This window comes from Channa argus, chromosome 8 (assembly GCF_033026475.1).
Source record: "Channa argus isolate prfri chromosome 8, Channa argus male v1.0, whole genome shotgun sequence".
NCBI lineage: Eukaryota > Metazoa > Chordata > Actinopteri > Anabantiformes > Channidae > Channa > Channa argus.
Genome location: NC_090204.1, coordinates 3,427,762 through 3,449,224, shown reverse-complemented (window position 1 = coordinate 3,449,224; position 21,463 = coordinate 3,427,762). Strand labels below are relative to the sequence as shown.

The following is a 21,463-nucleotide window of genomic DNA, read 5'->3' as shown; positions in this document are numbered from 1 at the left end:
AACAAAACTTTTTTTTTTATTATGTCTATTTACTGTACACAAAAAACTTTATATATATGTTTTTGCATTCTTAGTTGAAACATTTACTCTGGATCATACTTATTTTCTGGATCATACAAGCACTTATTATGAACTAAAAACAAGAGTGAAACTTAAAAGCTACTGTATTACCCAATATTTCCATTGTAATGGCTCACGGCATTGTGCACGCAGTTCCCATCCCAGCTTCCAGGAATGACCTACAGACTTACCCATTATATTGCTAACAGTAAGAAACTCAGTCCCTGTCATTTCCAGCAGTGGTACTGATGTCAAAATTCAACCAGATTCTAATGAAAATGAATAAGGGAAACACTTCTGCAAAACAATTTCATTGTGGTTTTAAAAGATGTGTCTTTCCTGACAATATTGTGCAAGGAAACCCTTTCATGTATGTTGTGTAAGATAGTGTAGGAATAAAAACACCCGACATTAAAAATAACACAGACATCTTAAAGGAGACCTTACTGTCAGTTGTTTTTTTTTCTGTCTGGTAAACTTCTGATCAGAATAGAGATACTAAAAAAGTAAAAAAGGAGGAAATAGACAAGAAAAAAAATATCCTGGCTTATCCACAAAGAGAATTAACACCATGTTATAATTAAACAAGATTTTGACACTTATTTAATAATGCAAGTGCATTTAAACCATATCTGAAAGCTTATCAGCTGTAACACCAGATAGTTATGCCTCGGCTCACTGATTCATAAGTGAAAACGATGTTCTTATAATTTCCATCTAATTAACCAAGAAGAGATATCTTAACATCCCCTGTTATACAAAGTAAATGAATCCATCTCTGATATCATTATTTAAGGATAACAAATGACAAATCTATTAGGTAGTTGTGGGGTGAAAAGGTAAGAGATGGAGAAGTCTGTAGAGATACTCGGTCATCCAGGTCATATTCCAAAGTTGCTACTGGGTAGCAAGTGGACATGCTTAAGGTTCCTGAAAATGTCTCTGACACCTTAAGGGTTGTTGAGGTCACATTGAGATTCTACCGCCTCACCATCATGTGTGTCTTGAGTTAAATTACTGGGACTCCCAACTAGTCAGTTGGACCTGAAGAATTCTTTGGAATGACAGGTGAAATGTCTTCAAGAACCTCCAGTCTAGATGCTAACGTTAGGGTTAGAAATAAGTAGCCAACACAAACTTACACCCACGCTTGGTGCTTGCCCCTCATAATTATCTACAGTGATGTACTTGAAAAAGCCCCATTCTTTGAACTCACTTTAAATGAAAACATGAACTGAATGTATGCTAACACATTTGAAGAGATGGGATTTTACACTGAACAAGACCAACTTTTTCAGTTATAGCAGCATATTGGGAATTTTGAATCTGTGTACTCCCATCTGTAATTTTAAGTTGTTAAAAATACAGTATTTTCGGGAGAAGAAATCCCAAAAGTCAGTTTCACTGAGTGACCAAAAACAAATTTAAAAGCAAAAGAGGAAATGTAGACTTTTGTGGTGAGCGGTTGCACGATGCTGGGGTTTGATTAAATAAAACATAGCTGTCTCAAGTAAAAAGTTATGAACATTCCAGACACAGGGCTACTAATACACACCCACCCCTGGCATAATCATGTTAAATTTAGTCACATAAATAAGCCCAAATCAGGTAGTGAATCTGAGGAGGCAGAAGTTACTCACAATATAGCAGGGCTCGCAGTACGCCTTCTTCTCCACAGCGTAGAAGGGCTTGCCACGCAGTTTGGTGCTGCAGGTCATGCAGATGAAGCAGTCGACGTGGAAGACCTGGTCCATGGCTGTGCAGCCGGTGCCTTCACCCACTACGTTTTCTCCACAGCTGGCACAGCGCCCTGGGGAGAGGGAGAGGAGGGGAGGCTGAGCCCAGATTCACTATAAATCCAAAGATATTTAGTCATATTGCCTCTATCAGTTCACTAACATCCGTATTTCACTCATGTGTATACTCATGTACGTATATACAGTAACTGTGAAGGGAACCTGTCAATCGTGGCTATATTTACATGCACTGGCAGATGCTCTGATGATAGCAAACAGCTTGACATGATGAGCATCCTACATTGCATCAAATCTTTCGCTACACTTTTAAGACGACATAGACAACAGATCTGAAGTACAGCCGTTGTTATCAAGCCGTAAGACAAACGGGGATTTTAAAATATGGACCAGTTATCCAGGTGCAAAGTGTATTTTGGTTGCATTTGGTTCAGAAATTTCCGTTCATTCTCACAACAGAAAGTGACTCACAGCTGGAGAGTTTCTATTCTATTCCATTATTATTTAATCGAGGTATCAGAAATAATATGACAAAAGGCTAAACATTGTTGTGGGTGATGATTATTTTGGAGGTACTCTGAGCGTTGAAGATGTTTTACTTTACTTCTCTCCATGTGCGTAACTGCTGTACATTTCTGCCTGTTCACTTGGATTTGTTCAACCAGAGGATCCATTCACGGAGCAGCTGCCCATGCATCAAACTACCTTGTTCCAACAACTTTAAGCTGTCCTTTGAATGCTTTATTTCCTGATTTCAGAATTGCCCAATCTTCATTTCTATTTCAAACTCTAGATAAAAAAGGATTAAATACTATAATTGTGCCACATTAAAAGAAACTATATACATCACCAAAGTGTGACATCTATTTCAAAAAGTCAAGCTTTAAATGATAAAAAAGAAAACTTTAGAAGTACAACTAAGTCTAAGTAAAAGGGGCATGAGTGAACTGATATTATTGCGCCAAAAAGAGCCTGATTGCATATTGCGGGACATGGCATTTGGATATCTTTAATTGAGTTGGAGATATCTTTAATTGAGTTTAAGATGTCCTCGACTCAATGCAAGTTATCTTCAACCCAATTAATAACACTGTCAATTTAATTACTGGTATCTTACAATAATAGGGTTTAAAAGATATCTGAGAATGTTTTATTTTTTACACATCTGAGGACAGATGTAATCTCTCTGAGGAAGCATGATACAGTATATTTAATTAATTCAAGTTCAGTTCTATGTATCATTTTTGTTCCTTTTTCATTTTTTGCTTCATCTAAAGACTGATTTGGGCGATGATTGACACTCTGTATGTTCTGAACAGAGCAGTTCAAGCGTGTTACAGACAGAGGCGAGACACTAACCGGAGGAGATAGAGTATCTGATGCTTGCATTTTCACAGTTACACTTGCTGTTTTCATATCAAAAATTCAAACAGAGTGTAAAGCGGAATCTGTCTCAGGTATCAGCGCAACTTTTGGAAGTCATATGTTGTTGAGATCAAATAACCGCTTGACTGCAAGGCTCGCTAATGGTATTCTAATCTCAGATAACTCATTATCTTATCAGCAGCCTTACTGAGAAAAGTTGTTTAAAAATGACGGAATTCACAACTTTTCCAGCAACATTTGTGAAAGACTGATATTTGTGACTTTTGAAAACGGAACATATCGTTTATTTACCAGGAAACCATCAAGAAACAAAGACCTGACAGATTGCGGTCGAAGACATTTAACTTTTAAAATTCTCATCATAGCAGCATTTTGTACTTTAATTTAGCGACTGCTGTCATCCAAGATCACTTACAGTGCAGACAAATTTTCCCAAAACCTACTATCGGTTTCATCTGTTCCCACAGCTCTATCCACACCTCAATTATGGCTACGTTACCTACTGTACAGGGAGGCAGATTAAACAAACTAGTGAAGGCACGTCTCGGGGGGACATGTGGGTGTCAGTGGAATCACAAGCAGGGTAATCACTTCAGAGAGCCAGAGGGAAAGGGAAAGAGAGAGAGTGAACGAGAGATGGAGACGAAGCACGCCGAGCCCGTTAGTGGCTTCAGATCACAGGCCATCTTCAGTGAGTGGATGAGAATGCCAAACATGTCCCACAGGGCTCCCACTTTAAATAGCGAGAAGGAAACCTCTCGGAAATCCTTTTCCTTTTGGCAGTCTATGATCGCAAGGGCCCTCAGGAGCTATTTGTGCACGACTGTGTGTACAGTGTACACAGTTTTACCCCCCACACACACACACAATGAAAACAATGTCTTTGCGCCAGACATGTCGTACATGTAGATGAGTACATTCAAACTCAGACATGCGTATCATATACGGAATTCACGTCTACAGACATGTCATGCCATGGTGCAGAAGCCCACACATGAATACACAATATCATATAACAAAGAGCAGCAGCTGTTTACCTGTTGACCTGAAAATATTGGATGGATGCTTATCGTTTTGTGCTCAATATTTCTCAGAAAGGCAAATTTAAAAGGAAAGCACGTAATGGTCTAGTTAAATATATATGCCAGGGCATCAAGCCTTTGTTTCAACTCACAGCAGAGTTCACAGCCTTGTTCATTGTGCATTTCTGATTAAATATGTGATGGATTCAAAACATTACTCAGTCTAATGCATTCCCATATAACAGCTCCGCCATACCAAAAAACATACATATTAGAAACAAATCTGGGCACATTCTCATATTTGAGAAGAGGGAACTGAAAAATGGTAGTCCCCGAAACAAACACCGAAACAAAACACCGAAACAATGAGTAAAAACTAGTTGTTGTTAATTGTTTTATAACGTCTTTTACACATCATAAAAGACTTGATAAAACAAATAATCCACAACAACTAGTTTTTGATTCATGGTGTGAAACAAATTCTGCAAAATGTAACAATAGTAAGCTTTTCAGTGAGTGTATATGGTCTTTTTCCTAACAGTTCTACTGTATAATAATAGAGAAAAGTGTAGTGTTTTACATCGTTTCACATCAATAATTCCACACATCTGCACTGGAAGTAAGCATTTTCAATTTTGAGACACAACATCAATTGACTTCTTGAATAATACAGGACAGCAATTGAAGCAACATCATATTTACCCCTGTGGAGATGATCCCAAATACTTTCGAACTATTTCAGCTGGGCATAAAGGAATCATGAAAGGCCTCACCGCTCCCCAGTGTCCCTTTGCGTGGGGAATGGAACCAGAGTCTTAATATCAAAACTTCAAATAGTTCCTGTAGAACCAATGCAATGATGACGGGGTGGGAGGGGGAGTTCATTTACACTTTACTCACTTTCTTTCCTTTCATTCTTCAACCCTCAGAAGTGTCTCTTCTCTGTTACATTGAAAGTCAAAAGAAGGACTGAAGAGAAAATCTTTTCTTCTTTTCTTTTTTTTTTTTAAAGAACCACATTCCCTGTGAGCTAAAGAGACTTAGAATGGTTAGACAATTTAATTGGATAAAAGGAAAAGATTAAAGAGGCCCTGACTCTGTTCCATAAATAATTGATTTCTAATGTATTTGTAGTGGCAGTGAGACGCTGTTGTTTGGGAATGGGGGATGTTGAGTGGCAGAACGCTTCAGATTTCCCTCAGTCTTTGCCTTCTTTGTTTTTTCATGCCGTGATATTGAAGCAGCATGAAAGGCAGAGAGGGAGCACACTTGCAGCTCAATTTGATCTTACATCGTCAGAAATCAAAGATCGTGCATGTAAAGAAGGATCGCAAGGAACTTTTTTATAGGAGACCAAACTTTTCACACTATGTTACTAAAGAATACAATTCTGCTGGTGCAACCCTTGCAAACCCCAAAGGCAAAGCCAGCAACTATAACACGTATCCAAAACTAATAAAAGAACCACAAAATCCATTTTGGGACCTCAACTAAAGTTTTGTGCTTGGATTAAAACATCCAATGTATATAGTAGTAAAAAAAAAAAAAAAAAAAAACTCAAAACACCATCAAATACTGCAAATGGTGAAGGTAAGATGATAACCAAAATGAAACCTAATAGAAATTTGTTGTCTTTTTTTCTCATTATTAGTAGCTCAGTTTAAGGATACGTGTTTCTGTGCATTAATATCTTGTGACAACCTTAACAAGGTGTCCCAAATAAAGGTACAAAGTTGTGATATCCTCTTCACACTTTATTAAAGAGATAAACAATAGGTCAGCAAGTGGTTAAAATAAGCCCGCCAAACACATTAGGCTTCTAACTGCCAGCAAATGAAGTGCCAGAGGCCACAATTTGTGAAGCGTTTCATCTCTTTCCCCTCTAGGTTAATCTACTTTGTTGCTTCAGATTGCCCTCCGTGCTGCCTGACAATGCTGTGGCCTTCAGTTGCCTTAGGATGACAAGAGAAATAGCTGTCATCGCTGCATTTCAATCTGTGAAGGCCTCTTTCCTAACCCTTCCCTTTAATCTCATTCCCAATGTCAGCAAATAGCAATCTGCAGAACTGCTGCAGCGATGGTGGAGAGTGGAGGATAGGCGAGCCTGTGCCACTAAGCATTACAGCCTGCCGTGTCAGGGCCTGTGGCGGCAGAACAAGGGGGACTGAGTGTAGGTTACATGTTTTAGAAGCAGGTTGGCAGGAGTTACATGGAGGGGTGCCAGGAAGCGAGTGGGGCTGGCGAATGGGGTGAAGGCAGGAGACGGGGAAAGGCGGGGAACAGGTGAGTGTGCGTCTGCAGCAGAATATGGACAAGCTGTGTGTTCAAAGACGTCTCCGTGTGTTTATATGCTGTTTATCCGTGCGCACCCGTGTGCTTGCAAGTATGTCTGCTTTTGCGTGCATGAGCATGAGGATGTCTACTCATTCCTGAGGTCAAACGCTCACTCACAAATGAAATCTAGCAACGTGAGTGCCCGGAAGCCTCAGCTGGGCTCGCACGGCAGCTGATCTTGCAAGCCTCAGTGGAGCTGTCTCAACGAGGCAGGATAGCAAGCGCTGAGCCTGGCGGGGGAGGAAGGGGAGGGGGAGGAAGGCCAAGGGGAGGGGGGGAGGGGAAGGGGGTGGTTATGGTGGTGGTGGTCACCTCACGTGAACTGCTGCCAAAAAGCAGACTTCTGTCGTTGGGATGAGAAGCCCCATGCTGGCAGACTGCATCAGCTGAGCAACTAGAAAGCAGCGTTACGAGGTCAGCGGCAGTGCTGGGACAAGATAATGAGAGAAAAAACTGCAAAGAGGCCTCATAAACTATGCTGAATACTTTATGTTTTGTGAAACTGCCCTGACTGCTCAAAATAGAAACAAATATACTTGACTACAGAAAACCATGTGACCAATTATAAACAAGATGACATAGCAGAAAAAAACGACTGAGATCTCGCTCACAAAAGAACTAAATTTTAAACAATTTAGCATAAAGTTAAAGAAACACAAAAGCTTTTAAGTGTTTTGAAGATTTCTTCAATTCTGCAAATTTGTAGATGAACAATCAAAGAATTTAACATTACTTACATGAGGAAGAATGGTCGTGGAAGTCAAATCTGCAGCCTCACACTGACATAAATAAAGCATTTTTCTCATAAAAGACAGCTATGATGGATCATCCGTGGCTATTGTGTTGTATAATCTCGTCTTTTGCAGTCATACATTATAATCCTCTGTAGGTGGTACAGTGATGCATAGGCTTTAAACGAGTTGCCATGTCACCAGACTGCCTCATATGCTGCCCCCCTGCCCCTGGGTGGTCACTGACCTCCTTCCAGCGGCATTATGCACTCGTGTTTCACAGTGATTGCTGTAACATGCATATAAGCAGGGAGCACCCACAGCACAACAAAGAGGGGACCAACAATTAGCCACTGTGATTGGAGGAAATCCTCTGATAGTGGAAGTGGAAACAGCCTCTTCAAAGTGAAAGACCTATCAGAAAATTACTGTGGGAAATGACACAAGTTAAAGTAGGACAGGTAGGAATCCAGATTCCAACTAGTCTGCTGCTTTTTCCTTGTAACGTATGTACGGTGGAATGTTTTCAATGCTTTATTTTATTACATGTCACTTTCTTGTTGATATTTATTTGACTTTGTTTTAAAGTTTTTATCCTTAAGATCTCAGTTCTGGTTAATTTGGCAAAACCTGTGTTGCCGTGGTAACAACAGGATAGCAAACTCCTTCTCCTTGTGCAACTACTTTGTAAGAAGTACAACAGAAGTGTTGCTGGTGTATGTTTACCACAAAGCCGATGAAACTCACATGGTTTCAATAAAGAAGTTGGTCAATTAATATTTTAACTGTGACCTGATCACATGCCGTTTTCTCATTTTGTAGATTTGGCAAATAGTATCAGCACTAACGTCAGTGGCTAATACATTACAGCCTGGGATTCGCCTGTTCAATACTTTCAATTTTAAATGTTAGGTTAGCATTAGGAGAAGCCTAATCAAAATGATATTCTAGTTTACGAAAGTGAAAAAACTGTGAGATACAATTATTTTTTTTTTTGTGTGATTCTCTTGTGCACTAGAATGCAAACCCAATCCAAAGCTGGAATGGCAGAGTACTACATAGAGAGGTAATTACTTAATGGGAATACACTTAATAGCATTTGCTGAAAAAATGGCAGCAATAAATAGTAATAAATACATGATATGATTTATTAAAAATCTTGGGTTGAATTTTAAAGAGCCTTTCCACAATTTTATGTGAAGCAACTTGTGCTGCATTTTATGTATGTAAATATACATAAATTTGCATGTATTATCATATCCCATCTACATGTTTACAAGAGCTTTACTTTTTTCCTTTGAACAAACACCAAATGAACATAAAAAATGAACCTGACTTTAAAGGGACACCTTCATACACTAAAAAGAAACAGTTATCTGTATTAGGGGAGATGATTGGCCAAAGGCGTTTGGAGACTGTGGAGGTGGAGCATGGTGGGGAAGCAGGGTTTTGGGGGGCGGGAGCCTTTTTAAGGCAGCAGAAAGGTTTTACCCTGACACACATCCCACTTGTTATGACATGTAGAAGCACATCTAAAAGCAAACTCCTAAGAGGTTGCTGAGGGCGACCTCAGTAATATGCAAATGGTTTCCACCCGAGCATCTTAGACAATGCACAAAGCTGTCTAAACTGGAAGCCTATTAATATATTAAGTTGTGATGCTCAGTTGTTTTATAAAGAAACAGAGGCAGCTCCACAAGAGCGCACAGCATGAACCTAAACTTTTTCTGACCCAATTACCTCGGTTGATCTGTTCTGACTCTTCTGGCCTATACTGATGCTGAAGCTACACTGCCATTTGTATCGCTTCCAAGATTCCTCATGAACATTTCATGTGAGGTGTCTTATAAATTATGAGGGCTCCTTCAGCTGACATTATAAGGAAAAATGGCAAAGCCTGCCTTTTCTTTTCAGGCTCTTATCATAAAACAAAGGCTAACTCAAACCAGGAGGAAAGGCTTTCCCGACAGCTCGGAGTCCTGTGAGGAGTACAGTATGCCCATATGAATCTCACTGCTAATTTCCACCGACTATCTTTCAACCGTCTGATAATAACATTACAAAAACATTCATACCACTGTTCAAAAAGCTCTCCGGAAAGTCACTCTGTATAAATATTGATTGGATATAAAAATTTCACATCTTTCTTAATTCTATACAGTGGAATGTGAGAATCTGGGATTACATGAAGGAATTCTCAACTTGTCATTTTGGTATTTAAAGCAGAAATAAAAAACAGATTCTCTGCGGCAGAATAAACGACACTGCACAAGTATCATCATTACTAATTGTAAATAATAAAAAGCATCTCATCCTTTCAATTATTCAGCTTTATGTCCTGGTTTTGGTTGACAGAAATGTAGTGATGACAAAATAGTGTAAGTTCCTCTGATGCACAAATGCCAAGGCATCTGTACTGCAAGCTGAGTAGCTGTGCCTTATTAGATTTCCACAAACACAGTACACCTACGCACAACCTAAGTGGATTAAATATGACGGATGATGACATTTGGAGAAAAGGCTCTTTCAGATTACTCAAATCTAATCTGGAACTCTAAATCAGGACTAATCAGTTGCTTTTCAAAGAAGCTTCAATCATGGGGGGAATTTCTGGCTTGCAAACTGGGTTTCTCACAAGAAAAGCAGTTCTTTCATAGCGCGTCATTTTCAGGTTTTTTTTTCTTATTCTTCTTTTTTTTACAGTGTAAGGAGCGTTTGCATTTGAGTACAGCTGCTTTTTATGTGCCTGCTTTGCTATAGAAAGCTGTCAGAGACTTGTCAGGTGTAATTTCTGGACTGCAGCTGTTGTAAAAGAACATTAATATTTAGTGTGACTTTTAAGCTCTATTCGGTCTAATGAAAAATGTCCATGTGACATCACAGAGCCTGATCGTAACATTAATTCAATTCAATTAACCCCCTCTAGACCAATAAAAATGCATTATAACTGTTTCAGATTAGAGACTCATCAAAGACATTAGTGACACCAATAAAACTTTGCTATAGGAAGACAATGATCCAGTCCAGTAGTGCGCTAGAGATCGCAGCCCCACTTTGATTAATCTTGTTAATTACTAGCCTTAGGGTTTCAACAACTGCTAGCCATCTTTCCCCCTGTACCCTGCCAAATAAGAGAGGCTTGTGTGAGATCAGATTTTTTTTTTCCTTTTTCTTTTTTTTTTTTGTAATTACAAGTCTCATGCTGTGGGACTGACTGTCCCACAGCCCTGGATATACAGTAAGAAACACGCCGGACTAAAGTCAATTTTAACATCACTGTGGTGACTATATGTACATTATTCAGAAGGGGAGGCAGGGGGCTCTCAGGATTTGCAAGCAGTATGTGCCTACGCTTGAACTTGTACTAATGAGTCCCAGCAGTCACCTCAGTTGCGCCCTCATCCTCTTTCTATCTTTCAGTTAATTCAGCTGTCGCCTTGTTTAACCACAATATGACCCTCCTCCCTTTCTTACACTCCAATAACAACCAGCCACTGCCAGCCAGGGATGCACACACTATCCCTAACTTCTATTTCTCAGCTGCCATGTGCTTGTTTTACCAGCCACCTTCAGCCAGGCAGCCCTATAGAGGGCACAAAGTGGCGACCGCATGCATAGTTTAGCGGTAGATGGACGTCGAACTAGGTCTGCATGGCATAAACATTCACCCAAAAATTAGGCCATGAGGCTTTGAGGGCCATTTCTCTGTAAATTGACTACACTACTGGCTTAAGCCAGTAGATCCATTTGACCTATGTCTAATGTGAACCAATTAAGGTCTTTACATCAGTGCGCACTAACGTGAAGCCGAATATCTTTTAATACCAGTTAAATACATGTCCCTGTAGTTATAATACACCTACACATGCTATCATGGTGTGCTGTGTGATTATATGCTGATATAAAGCCTGCTCCAGAGTCCCACTGAATGCATTGAGTGAGGTATCTAATGGGCATGGGAACTAATTCCAGGGCAGAGGGGATTAAAGGCTACAGACGAGAGCAGCAGCGGAGGGATAGCACTCGCTGGCAGCAGAGGGTACAGAGGGCGGAAAAAAAGACATGAAATATAAATGCAGAGAATCCTTGTCTTTTGAATTCTAGTTTGTGAAATATTATTAAAATTGGTATTTTGTTTAATCTTGGCAGTTATATTTTATTTTTTTCAAACTTGTGATCAAGGAACTTGAGTCATTATTTTCCAAAACAGTCGTGTTAGACAGACAAACCTAACTCCGGTGCCATTTGTTAGGTTTTGTACTACTGTCCTGAACTGCTAGCAAGGAAAACCCATAGTTCCTAGGACTGAGAAACCCTGTTTCTGTGCCTTAGTTTCACAAAATGCCAAATAGGTGAAGAGAAATCAATTACTGTAGGACAGTCATTCATGTGTAGCAAGCAGCAGGCTATTACGAGTGAGTAAGAGCTTGTCAGATTATAGAGTTTGTCTCACTGTCTTCAATAAAGTGGTCAGTGCCTTGAAAGCACCCCATGAAAGATACTTTTGGAATTTTTGATGTTGGTGCTCTGTCCGGATATTGCAATGATTTGTTCTTGTGTTGACTTTGAAAATAAGTTTTGAAACTTTGTTTGTAACACACATAATTTGATTCATTAGCTATGTATAAAAAATTATATCTTGTAGTATTCATGTTATTTGTTCCCCTCAAGTACCAAATACAAAATTTTTGCTTTGCTATTTTTTGTTTGACAAAAACAGTCAATGTTGTTTTCAAGGACATGTCAAAATGTCCTTTACTGAAATGCCTCTGGCTAACCGGGTTTGAGTGAGTGCAGCAGTCTTTCTTACCAAAGTATTCTTCAGATGGAGGGTGGTCCATATCAAACAACATCTTCTTGGTGAGGCGCTCCAGCTCATCTTCAGGGTGGGCCACAGGAGCACTGCCCTGAGGACCATAAAAGCATAGTTGTGATTGAGAAATCAGTCTAAGGTAATGAGGAACATTTTTAATTTAATTAACAGCTACCTGTGGTCTATTTGATACAAATGTTCTCAAACGAAAATGTACCAGAAAATATGTCCGGGTTCAATGTTTAGATTCATAAAAACCTGACTTCAATGTGCCAGGGTGAAGCCTTGTCTCAAGGTCAGACAAAACATATTCACTGTAATTAATATGCAGTAGATGGTCTTCAGTCTGCCTTTCTCCTCTGAGATATCTGACCCTGGCTCAGGCCCCAGTGGTGCACGGCCCAGAAGGTTGTGCATGTCCTTCTGTGCAACACAACCAAGTGGAAAAAACAGCGACCCTGACTAATCCTTGTGTTTGTGAAATAATGATAACAGAAAGAAAAGAAGAAGAAGAGAAGAAAGCTTCTTTCTTGTGCAACTGGCCAGATAGGTTAGGAGATATTTATTTAGTCATACTCTGAGCACAAAAGACTTAACGTGTGAGCTGTGTCAAGGCCTAATCTGTAAGACATTTTAGAAGGATGACATAACTCTTTGAAGATGCCACTTCCTCCTTTCCTTGTGAGCCTGTCCTCCCTCTTATCATGCAGTCTCTGACATCTGCCTGCTGTGTGTCTGTGTGGGGCTGACGTGTTGTGCCTGACATTTTCTGCCAATCATCTGCAGAGCGGCAAAATACAGTTTCCCCTCCCTGTGCCTGGCTCATCACAATCCCGTCACAGGTGTGTGTCCTTTGCAGACACCCTGGAGGCCTGAAGCTGAATCTTTTCGCGGTGCGAGGACGAGCTTTTTCAGAAGTCTGTGAAACTCAGATGACCTTCCCTAGATCTGGGGCTGGGTAGATCTTTACAGTAGATTTGATTTTCAATATTGTATCACAGGCCGAGATCTGAGTTGACCTTAGAGGTGTTACTAATTGTGACATTTGGGAGCTGGCTGAATGTTACTTGTCAATAGCAGACTGAGTGAAAAATGTTTTTGTATTCAGAATGAAAGAGTTAGTACAGATCTTGTCGCACAACTCCGCTGATATTATTGATGACAAGATCTGCATGCTTGTAATCTTCATTAATTTGTGTGTCAGTCAAGGTTTTAAGACTTTACATGTCTATAAAATAGTTGTAACTTTAACAAGGGTAATAATGCAGCAGATCTGTCGCACTGATCCACTAAGCTTATTTCTTAAGACAGTAAGAAATGCTGAGCTCTGCTTATTGTCCACAGTGTATCAAGGAGCATCTAAAGTTTATGATGCATGACTTCTGCTGTGGCACAGCTCAGGATGCAGCAGGCTGATAATGGAAGCCCAAACAGTAGGCCTCATTAACTCTAAGGGATCGACACGTTCGACTTGCAAATCTTCCTGCCCTGCAGGAGTGCTCTCTAGAGAGCAGCTTGGCCTGAGCTCTTGGATTCCTTGGCACCTTGTGCCTCCATAGCCAGTCAAGCATAAATGGCTAGGATCACATCAGAGAGGATTAGGAAGAGATAAAAGGAACATTCCTCAGTGGCTGGATATTCCTCTATTGTCACCTCAAATTACATGATTCTTTTTATATTTAATATTACACATGGGTCAATGGAGATACAATATATTTATATGTAATGTACATTTTCCAACACACACACACACACACAAATAAAAAGATATAATGTCTATACATTGTTTGTACACCTCAAAGACCCACTCGTCAACATTCTGCTTATTATGCCTGTGTCGTTAGTTTGAGACAGTGAAGAGGACAATTTAACACTGTTAATCTTAGCTCCACATCAAAAGCATATTGGAGAGGGAACGAAATGCTGCTATTACCAGAAACAGACTTTTGAGTTTAAGCTTCATTTATACCTTATCCACTCTTTGACACCCTGCAGCAATGCACTGCCAGAGAGTTTAAAGCACCTTGTTAGGGAGTCTTTTGTGACAGAGCGGAATAATTTTTCACTTGAATAAGAGAAAGAAATTGCTTCCCTGCATGCTTTATGATTGCTTCGCAGTTCTTGTTCAGCTTTTCAGAGCCAACAATAGAAACCATACAGTAGCTATACGTGCTGCAGACATGATTTTTCAGTTATGTCTGGCTCAATTCAGTAAATTGTTTGCCTACGCCCTTGGGATACTCAGCCGCAGTTTCATTGAAGTCAGTGCTTAAATTCAACGGTGACTGAGTTAACAGCTGCACCTATTTTCCCAGTATGTCAAGGCTTATAGTCTGAGGTCATCCACCATTCTGCTTTTCAATTGCAGAAACTGCATCAGTTGTAATCCCCCAAAAAGACATTCCAATGGACCATTAAATGCCATCCAATTGATTGCTTTTTAAGGCATTGTTAAATGCTAGACCAGTTGATATCAAAAAACAACACCTGTAAGTGACCACTGCTACATGCCACCTGATACAGCGTAACACTGAAGGGACAGCAGACAAAGCAGAGTCTTCGTCTTGGTCGCTGGCCCACTGCCACATCTATGAATAAAGTTGTGTCCGCCACCCACTGTGGAATTGGCAGTGTGTCAGAACTGATTAAGTGAGGAGTGGAGGGTGGAGGTGGGTAGAATGGGCTTGGTACACAGAAGTACCTAATGCACAGCACTGTGCCCTTCTAAGACCCAAACCTCAGGCTCTGTCTTTCCTACTTCCCCTTTTGTGATAGAGAGTGAACAGGAGAGACATCTGTTCTCGAGGGCATCTGATTACCGCATGCCTTTGTTAGTAGAGCTAGAACAAAGAAGTGCAACTGAACAGGAAGCTGTATTTTAAATATCATCACCTACTATGGGAACAAGGGAAACTTGCTGGAAAACCAAGCCAGAACACGACATGAATCCACTCTGACACAAAAATGACGCAACATTACTTATATTACTTAATGTTATACATTGAGTTGAGGGGGCGGTGGCTGTAGCTCAGTCAACATTGAGCTGAAAAGGATGCAAAACAATCGAATGATGTTTTTCTCCTGGTTACTGGATCCTCATATTCAGACAGCTGATTTTTGACACACATAAAAAAGTAATGGCCATCTATGGCAACTCATAGTCTTGCAAAAACATTTAAATAATCCCCCAATTTTCTGCATAAACCACAATGACCACAAATAAAAGAGATGTCCATAAAACTGTTGACAGGATGCATCCAAATTCATGCAAGATCCAATTGCAATCTTTACATACTGATACAGGCAAAACTGTAAAACTGAACAAATCCTTACTGTCTGTGGGCCAAAGTGGAATGTGCAGGCATGTGATGAAGTAATGTGCATGAAGCAAACGTGGAAGTTACAAAACTTTTTTTTTACACAATTTGTAGTCAAATTAATGGTCAATATCTTTTGAGTCCAGTATCTAGTTCCTATAATACATCCATGTAGTCACTGATAATGTTGGCAGAGCAGGCTCACTAATGTCTATACATTGAAAGTAGAATGTAAGAATTAGGTTCAACTTAGCTTGCTACAGTCCATCATTCATAAATAACACAGACTAAATAGTGTGATCGGTCCATAAATGGGGTTGAGATTTCAAAAAGATGTAACAAATGCTATGTGAAGCTGTTGAAACAAATAAGTAAGTAAATAAGCATTATTTATATAGCACTTTTCAGATAAAATCACAAAGTGCTTTACGAGGTGCAGAATAAAATAACACAGGAACAAAATAAAATAGTTAAAACCTAGCAGCCTGTCTAAATAAGAGTGTCTTCAGCTGCTTTTTGAAACAATCAACAATCATTTGGCCATACGCAGTGAGAGGGGTGGGGGGTTCCAGAGTCTGGGGCTACAGCCTGAAAAAACAGGTCCACATCAAGTTTTCCAGTGGGTTTTGGGAACCATCAGGATGTTTTCACTTGAGGAACGTAGAGCACACTTTGAAGAGTATGGGGTCAAGTGGTCTGCAATGTACCGAGGAGCCTGTCCACATAGTGCTCTAAATGTTAGCATTAAAATTTTAAAATCAATTCTGGACTCGACAAGCAAATCAGTGAAGTGGAAATAAAACCAAAGTAATGAAGGATGTAAGAAGTAAAAGAAGTAAAGTAAAAACAGAATTACAATAATCAAGAAAGAAGAAATAAAACCATGAATAATCATTTCCAGATGGGCTTTTGATAAAGTTTTACTCAGTTTAGAGATGTTCCTCAAATGACATAAACAGTTCTTGACTTACTGTCTTGAGTAACAATCGAGAGACACAGACTGGTCAAACAACACATCTAGTTTTCTGAGACTCGACTGGACAGAGGAGCCCAGTAAACCAAGGTGTTGTTTGATGGAAGTGATCTTTTTGTCAAGGTGCAATGATCCGAGTTTCAATTTTTATGTGGAGGTAGTTATTGTTTAGCCAGGTCTTGATGGATGACATCTGAATCATTAAAGGATTAATACAGTTGAACATCATCTGCATAAAAATTATAAGACACATTCTTAAACAAGGAATAATCTGGCTAAGAGGAAATAGGTACAATGAGAATAAAACTGGACCTAAAACCAAGGCCACTTCAGACATGATGTTGTTAATAGCAATATTGAAAGTTCTATCACTAAAGTAAGAAGAAAACTACTGGAGGACAAACCCTGAAAACCCTAGTTCAGACTGAAGCTGATTTGTCAAGATTTTATGATCCACAGTGTCAAAAGCAAATATTAAATCAAGTAAAGCCCGGACTGTATAGTGGCCAGAGTCCACAGCCATCATTATATCCAACTCGAGACCTTAAGCAGAGCAGTCCCCGTGGAAGGCGTTTTGCAAAAACCTGACTGAAACATTCAAATGTATTTTCTTCTGCTTCATAAAAGTAGTTAGCTGTCCTGCTACAACTTTTTCCAATATTTCTGACATAAAATGAAGCTTTAATATTGGCATGTAATGTTTAGGCTCAGAACGGTCAAGATTTGGCTTTTTAGGAATAGGGTTAACAATAGCATGTTATAGTCATAGTTGGGGACTAATCCAGACTGAGAGATAAATTAATTTCAGAATCTAGGAACCAATTAAATCAAGCACATTTAAAATCATAGATGTTATACAACAGCTTTGATGTGAAACAAGTTAAAACATAACGGATCATACATTAGCACCAATCCACAGATGTTGATAGCACATCTGCTACAAACACTGGCCCTAAAACATCAGTCAACAGCATCTAAACAATAGTTTTGTGCTTTTGAAAAAAAAAAAAAGCAAAATAGGTTGGATATTTTTACAAATTCATTTCCTTAGAAAAGGTAAGGAAACTTAGAATTTAAATTTAATTAAACCTTTTAAAACTTATAAGCTATATCCTCATATGCAGGGCAACATCAAAAGTAACATGCAGAGACAATGAGGCTGAGAACCACTGCACGAATGAGCTAAAAGTGATAGAGGGGGGAAAGTACAAAGACTGCAGAGAGGGCCCAGTGAAAGACAGCTGCTAAAGATACAGACAAACAAATCTGTATCTCTGCAACTGCAACTCATCTATCAGGTTCTGTTCTACTTCTCGTGAATGCAATGTTGCACCTTAAACTAAAAGCTATTGTCTCTTTTACAGTAGCTAACATTTCCTGCATGCTCAGCAAAAAATGAAGAAAGACATAATCACTCACAGACGTATTTATCCTCAGATTAAATGATGATGGACTTCACAATACAAAATGCTCTTTAGTGTCAATGAAGCCGCAGCTTTAACTCAGCTGTTAAAAAGAGAAGCTTCAGTCAGCTCACAATCTGACATCCTGGCTTTTTGTCTCCCTAAATCACAATGGTATTATCTAAAATGGACACAGAGCCTTTAAAAGGCAAATGGCTTATTAAAAATATCAGTAATAATAACAACAACAACAACAGCAAATGGACCATTGCATTAGTTCAGGTTCATGAAGGATTGGATTTTTCTGTTGGATTGAAATCTAAAAAAAGCATTTGTTGCGACGGCACTAAACGAGTGATTATAGCAGCTTAGGCTCTGTTCTAACAAAACAATGAAAGGATTGCAGGATCAGTCACACTATCCTCTCACTGAGTTTCTCTGTGTGTGTATTTTAAGGAGGGGCAATGTGTCTGTAATCATAAATATGGGTTAAGCACTTAAAGAAGCATATATTAGGAGCCATCCATTTAAAGTGGACACTTTCATCTCATTTCAAAGTACAGAAAAACCCACTATCTCACCTGATGTTTGAAGTCAGAGATAGTTTTTTTGTCAGGGTGACACCACAGTGCTCTTCAATAGAAACCTTCAAGAGCACCTCATTAAGTCTGACCAGGTCTAATTTAGTTATTTTCACAATAATACAAAGGACAGCTGTTTGCAAAAGTGATGTCAAAATGTCACTGAGTATAGCGTGAGGACTAGAATAGGTATCACCCTTCACACTGAAATAGTTTGACCTGGACAAAAATAATATTTGTGGAAAAGTTGCATTGTCATTTTTCTGGCAGCTGCATGTTTAATTTAAAGATGTGTTAAGTCTGTGAAAGGGGTAATGTATTAGTGGCTCTATGTAAATCCAGCTGATGAAATTGCTGCTCATGATGTTAAACAGGTTATGAGTAATCTAAAATCCATTACACTTTGAGAATAACCATCACAGCACTGCAAATTAAGCTCAAGGCCACCTTCTGAGGAGGCACAGATAAAGTATACATTCTCTCCAAACAAAATAGGTCATGCTGTTTCAGCTCCAATTAAATGCAGAGAAAAAAATAACAGTAAACTGAAGAGCAGCTGTGAACAGAGCAAGCCAACAATAATTAAAAATTAACCAATTCCATAATTGACATTTCCACAGCCATTGAAATCTCTTGCTGTAAACCGAAGAAAGGAATGAATTTCAGTGTGTTCACAGACATGTAATGTATGTAGAGGGCCCTGTCAACGTTTGGAAGATTGTGCGTGTGTAAAAACTAGGTCATCTGTTCGGAACTGACACATCCCCCTGCAAACAGATATTTGAAAATCTGAGAGTGTAGAGAGGGGTGCCACAAGCGATCTGAAAAAAAAAAAACAACAACAACAAATGACTGCACAAATTGTTGGGACGGAGATAAAACTTATTTGGCATCTCTTTGTATACTATTACAATTCTGTGAATGTAGCAAACACCATATTACACAGGATGCAGGTTTCCCTGGTTTGGGTGAGAGCTAAAAGTATTTCCCCTCATGTGGTAGCACAGACGTATATTTAAACACATGCGGTGGACATAATGAAGATTCAGACAGGTTATGTCTTCAAATCGATGCACTGGCAAACTGCACTTCCCTTTTGTAATACACAGTGTTGTTGTTCTCCTGTGTAATTTTGCCTCCTAAGCAAACCATGATATATCCTTCTCCTTTCCACCTAAACAGCTACATGGTTTATCAGAATGACACCCTGAAGGATACCTCTGGACCAAGCACTACCACTAAATTACGGGACCTGACAATACTCAAAGCCTGAGCCAGCTCAGCGCTGCTTCCTTGATGAGAAAAAATGTTTAGAAAGTGCACACGTTTCATGGATTCTGAGCCAGTTCTTCTGTGGACAGAAGAGGATGTTAAGAGGGGAAAAAGAGAAATCCAGTTTCAGCAATGCTCCAAAAACAGAGAAAACTTTGTTTGTTATCGAGATGTGTTGACATTGACAGGAGACCATGTCCAGCAGGAGCCAGCAGGGGCCACTGTTTATGCAGGTGGTTCTGGCTGCTGGTTTCTTTCTGAACCTCTTCAACTCTAGACATTCATGTCGATAGTGCTAAGTGGGATCAGTCAAACTGTGTGTTATGTCGAACAGTGCTTTCTCTTTAACCAAAGTAAACTAATTAAAAGAGTTATTTACATTTTACACTATCACAAAGACAGCTTGTAAAAACTACTCCCAAATGATTCAATTTTAATGAATTAGCAAAGCATCCAAAATACAGTTCTTACATAAACACGTTTGTTGCTGTCATCTGACTTTGAGTGAGCAAAACACGGTCATCCAACTGTCACCCAACATACTACAGCACCATTAACAAACCAGACTTAAAAGCTGCAGAGTAATCTCAGTTCAGCAGGATACATCTGCATGTCTTCACTACAGACCAGTGAGTAAAGGCTGAGAAACAAGAAAATAAACAAACTGCTCAGACATCTTGGATTGCCAAGGCTCACTGAACTGCAATGACAGGTATCGATCTGGCCAGTTATTTACCAGCCATGCTGTTGGTCTCAGAGGGGGCCAGGGGAGAACAGGATGGCAGGGCCTATTATTTATGAGTGGTTATGTGACAAACACTTCTGATCTACTGAGGGTTACCACTGGCTGAAAGAAGGAACCAATCACCTAGCAGAAATGAACTCATATAAACTCTTCAGTATTTTAATAATTCTTGCTCATTTTATAATCACAGTGCCATATTTGCATCTGTGTGTTACATATTACATAAATATACACTAGGGTTGAATAGTCTGCCATTTCCCAGGAAAACACTAGTGAGAACCTGCTGTTTGCAATGTGTGATTGCTTGCAGTCAAACTACTAGTTGGTTGGTGAATCTTTTTATACCTTTGCCACCAAGAGAAGTTTAACTTCACACTAGCTGGCCACCCACTTGTCACCCACAGGGACAACTGTTAGAGAATATGATGATGAACAGAAGATCAGACAAATGTCAAACAGTGTTTTTTGTACTTTTAGGGCAAATTATTGTTCTAATAACAATTCACTACCAACTACACCATGTGGTACGAGAACAATATGAATGAAAAGAAAATGTGAATAAACAAAATTTCAGGGAAAAAGTTGAATATTCAGGGGATGTAATAATTATGAATTTAGAAAACAATAAAACCTACAATACACCCACTGTGAGACAGTCACTATGGAAGTCTTAATCTAAGAGTGAAAATCTATTACTACTATCACTAATGGCCACATCTTTTATGATGTTTTGCACATATTGAAATTCATGGATTTTTTTTTAACCTGTGGTTTGTAACTTAAAACATCCTCTTTGCATAATGCCTACTACGGTTTAATTGAACAAATGTGGCCCCAACTCCTTTACTACAAATCACGAAAACAAATACAATTTAAGAAAACACCTAAGAAACTGACAAATGTATTCACATCTTTATTTCTCTCAATGGATTACTAGACCTTTGGCCTCATTATAACAACCAAAAGAGCAACAGTCTAAAGCCTTGGGCAGGAAAATGTGTGTCTGACAAAACTAAAACAGATACACAATAAACAAAGTACTGCTTCATACCACTGGTCAAAAACAGGTTAT

At 39.2% G+C, this 21,463-nt stretch overlaps 1 protein-coding gene across 7 annotated transcripts in view; it reads right to left on the bottom strand.

Annotated features, from left to right (window-relative positions):
* lpp (LIM domain containing preferred translocation partner in lipoma) overlaps window positions 1-21,463 on the bottom strand; it is a 129,542-nt gene that overhangs the window by 23,531 nt on the left and 84,548 nt on the right. For all 7 annotated transcript variants that reach the window (XM_067512704.1, XM_067512705.1, XM_067512701.1 and 4 more), the window contains 2 exons: window positions 12,098-12,194; window positions 1,701-1,870 (listed from right to left, as the gene is read on the bottom strand). In XM_067512704.1, coding sequence (XP_067368805.1) covers window positions 1,701-1,870; window positions 12,098-12,194 — 267 coding nt within the window. The remainder of the gene's footprint in view (window positions 1-1,700; window positions 1,871-12,097; window positions 12,195-21,463) is intronic.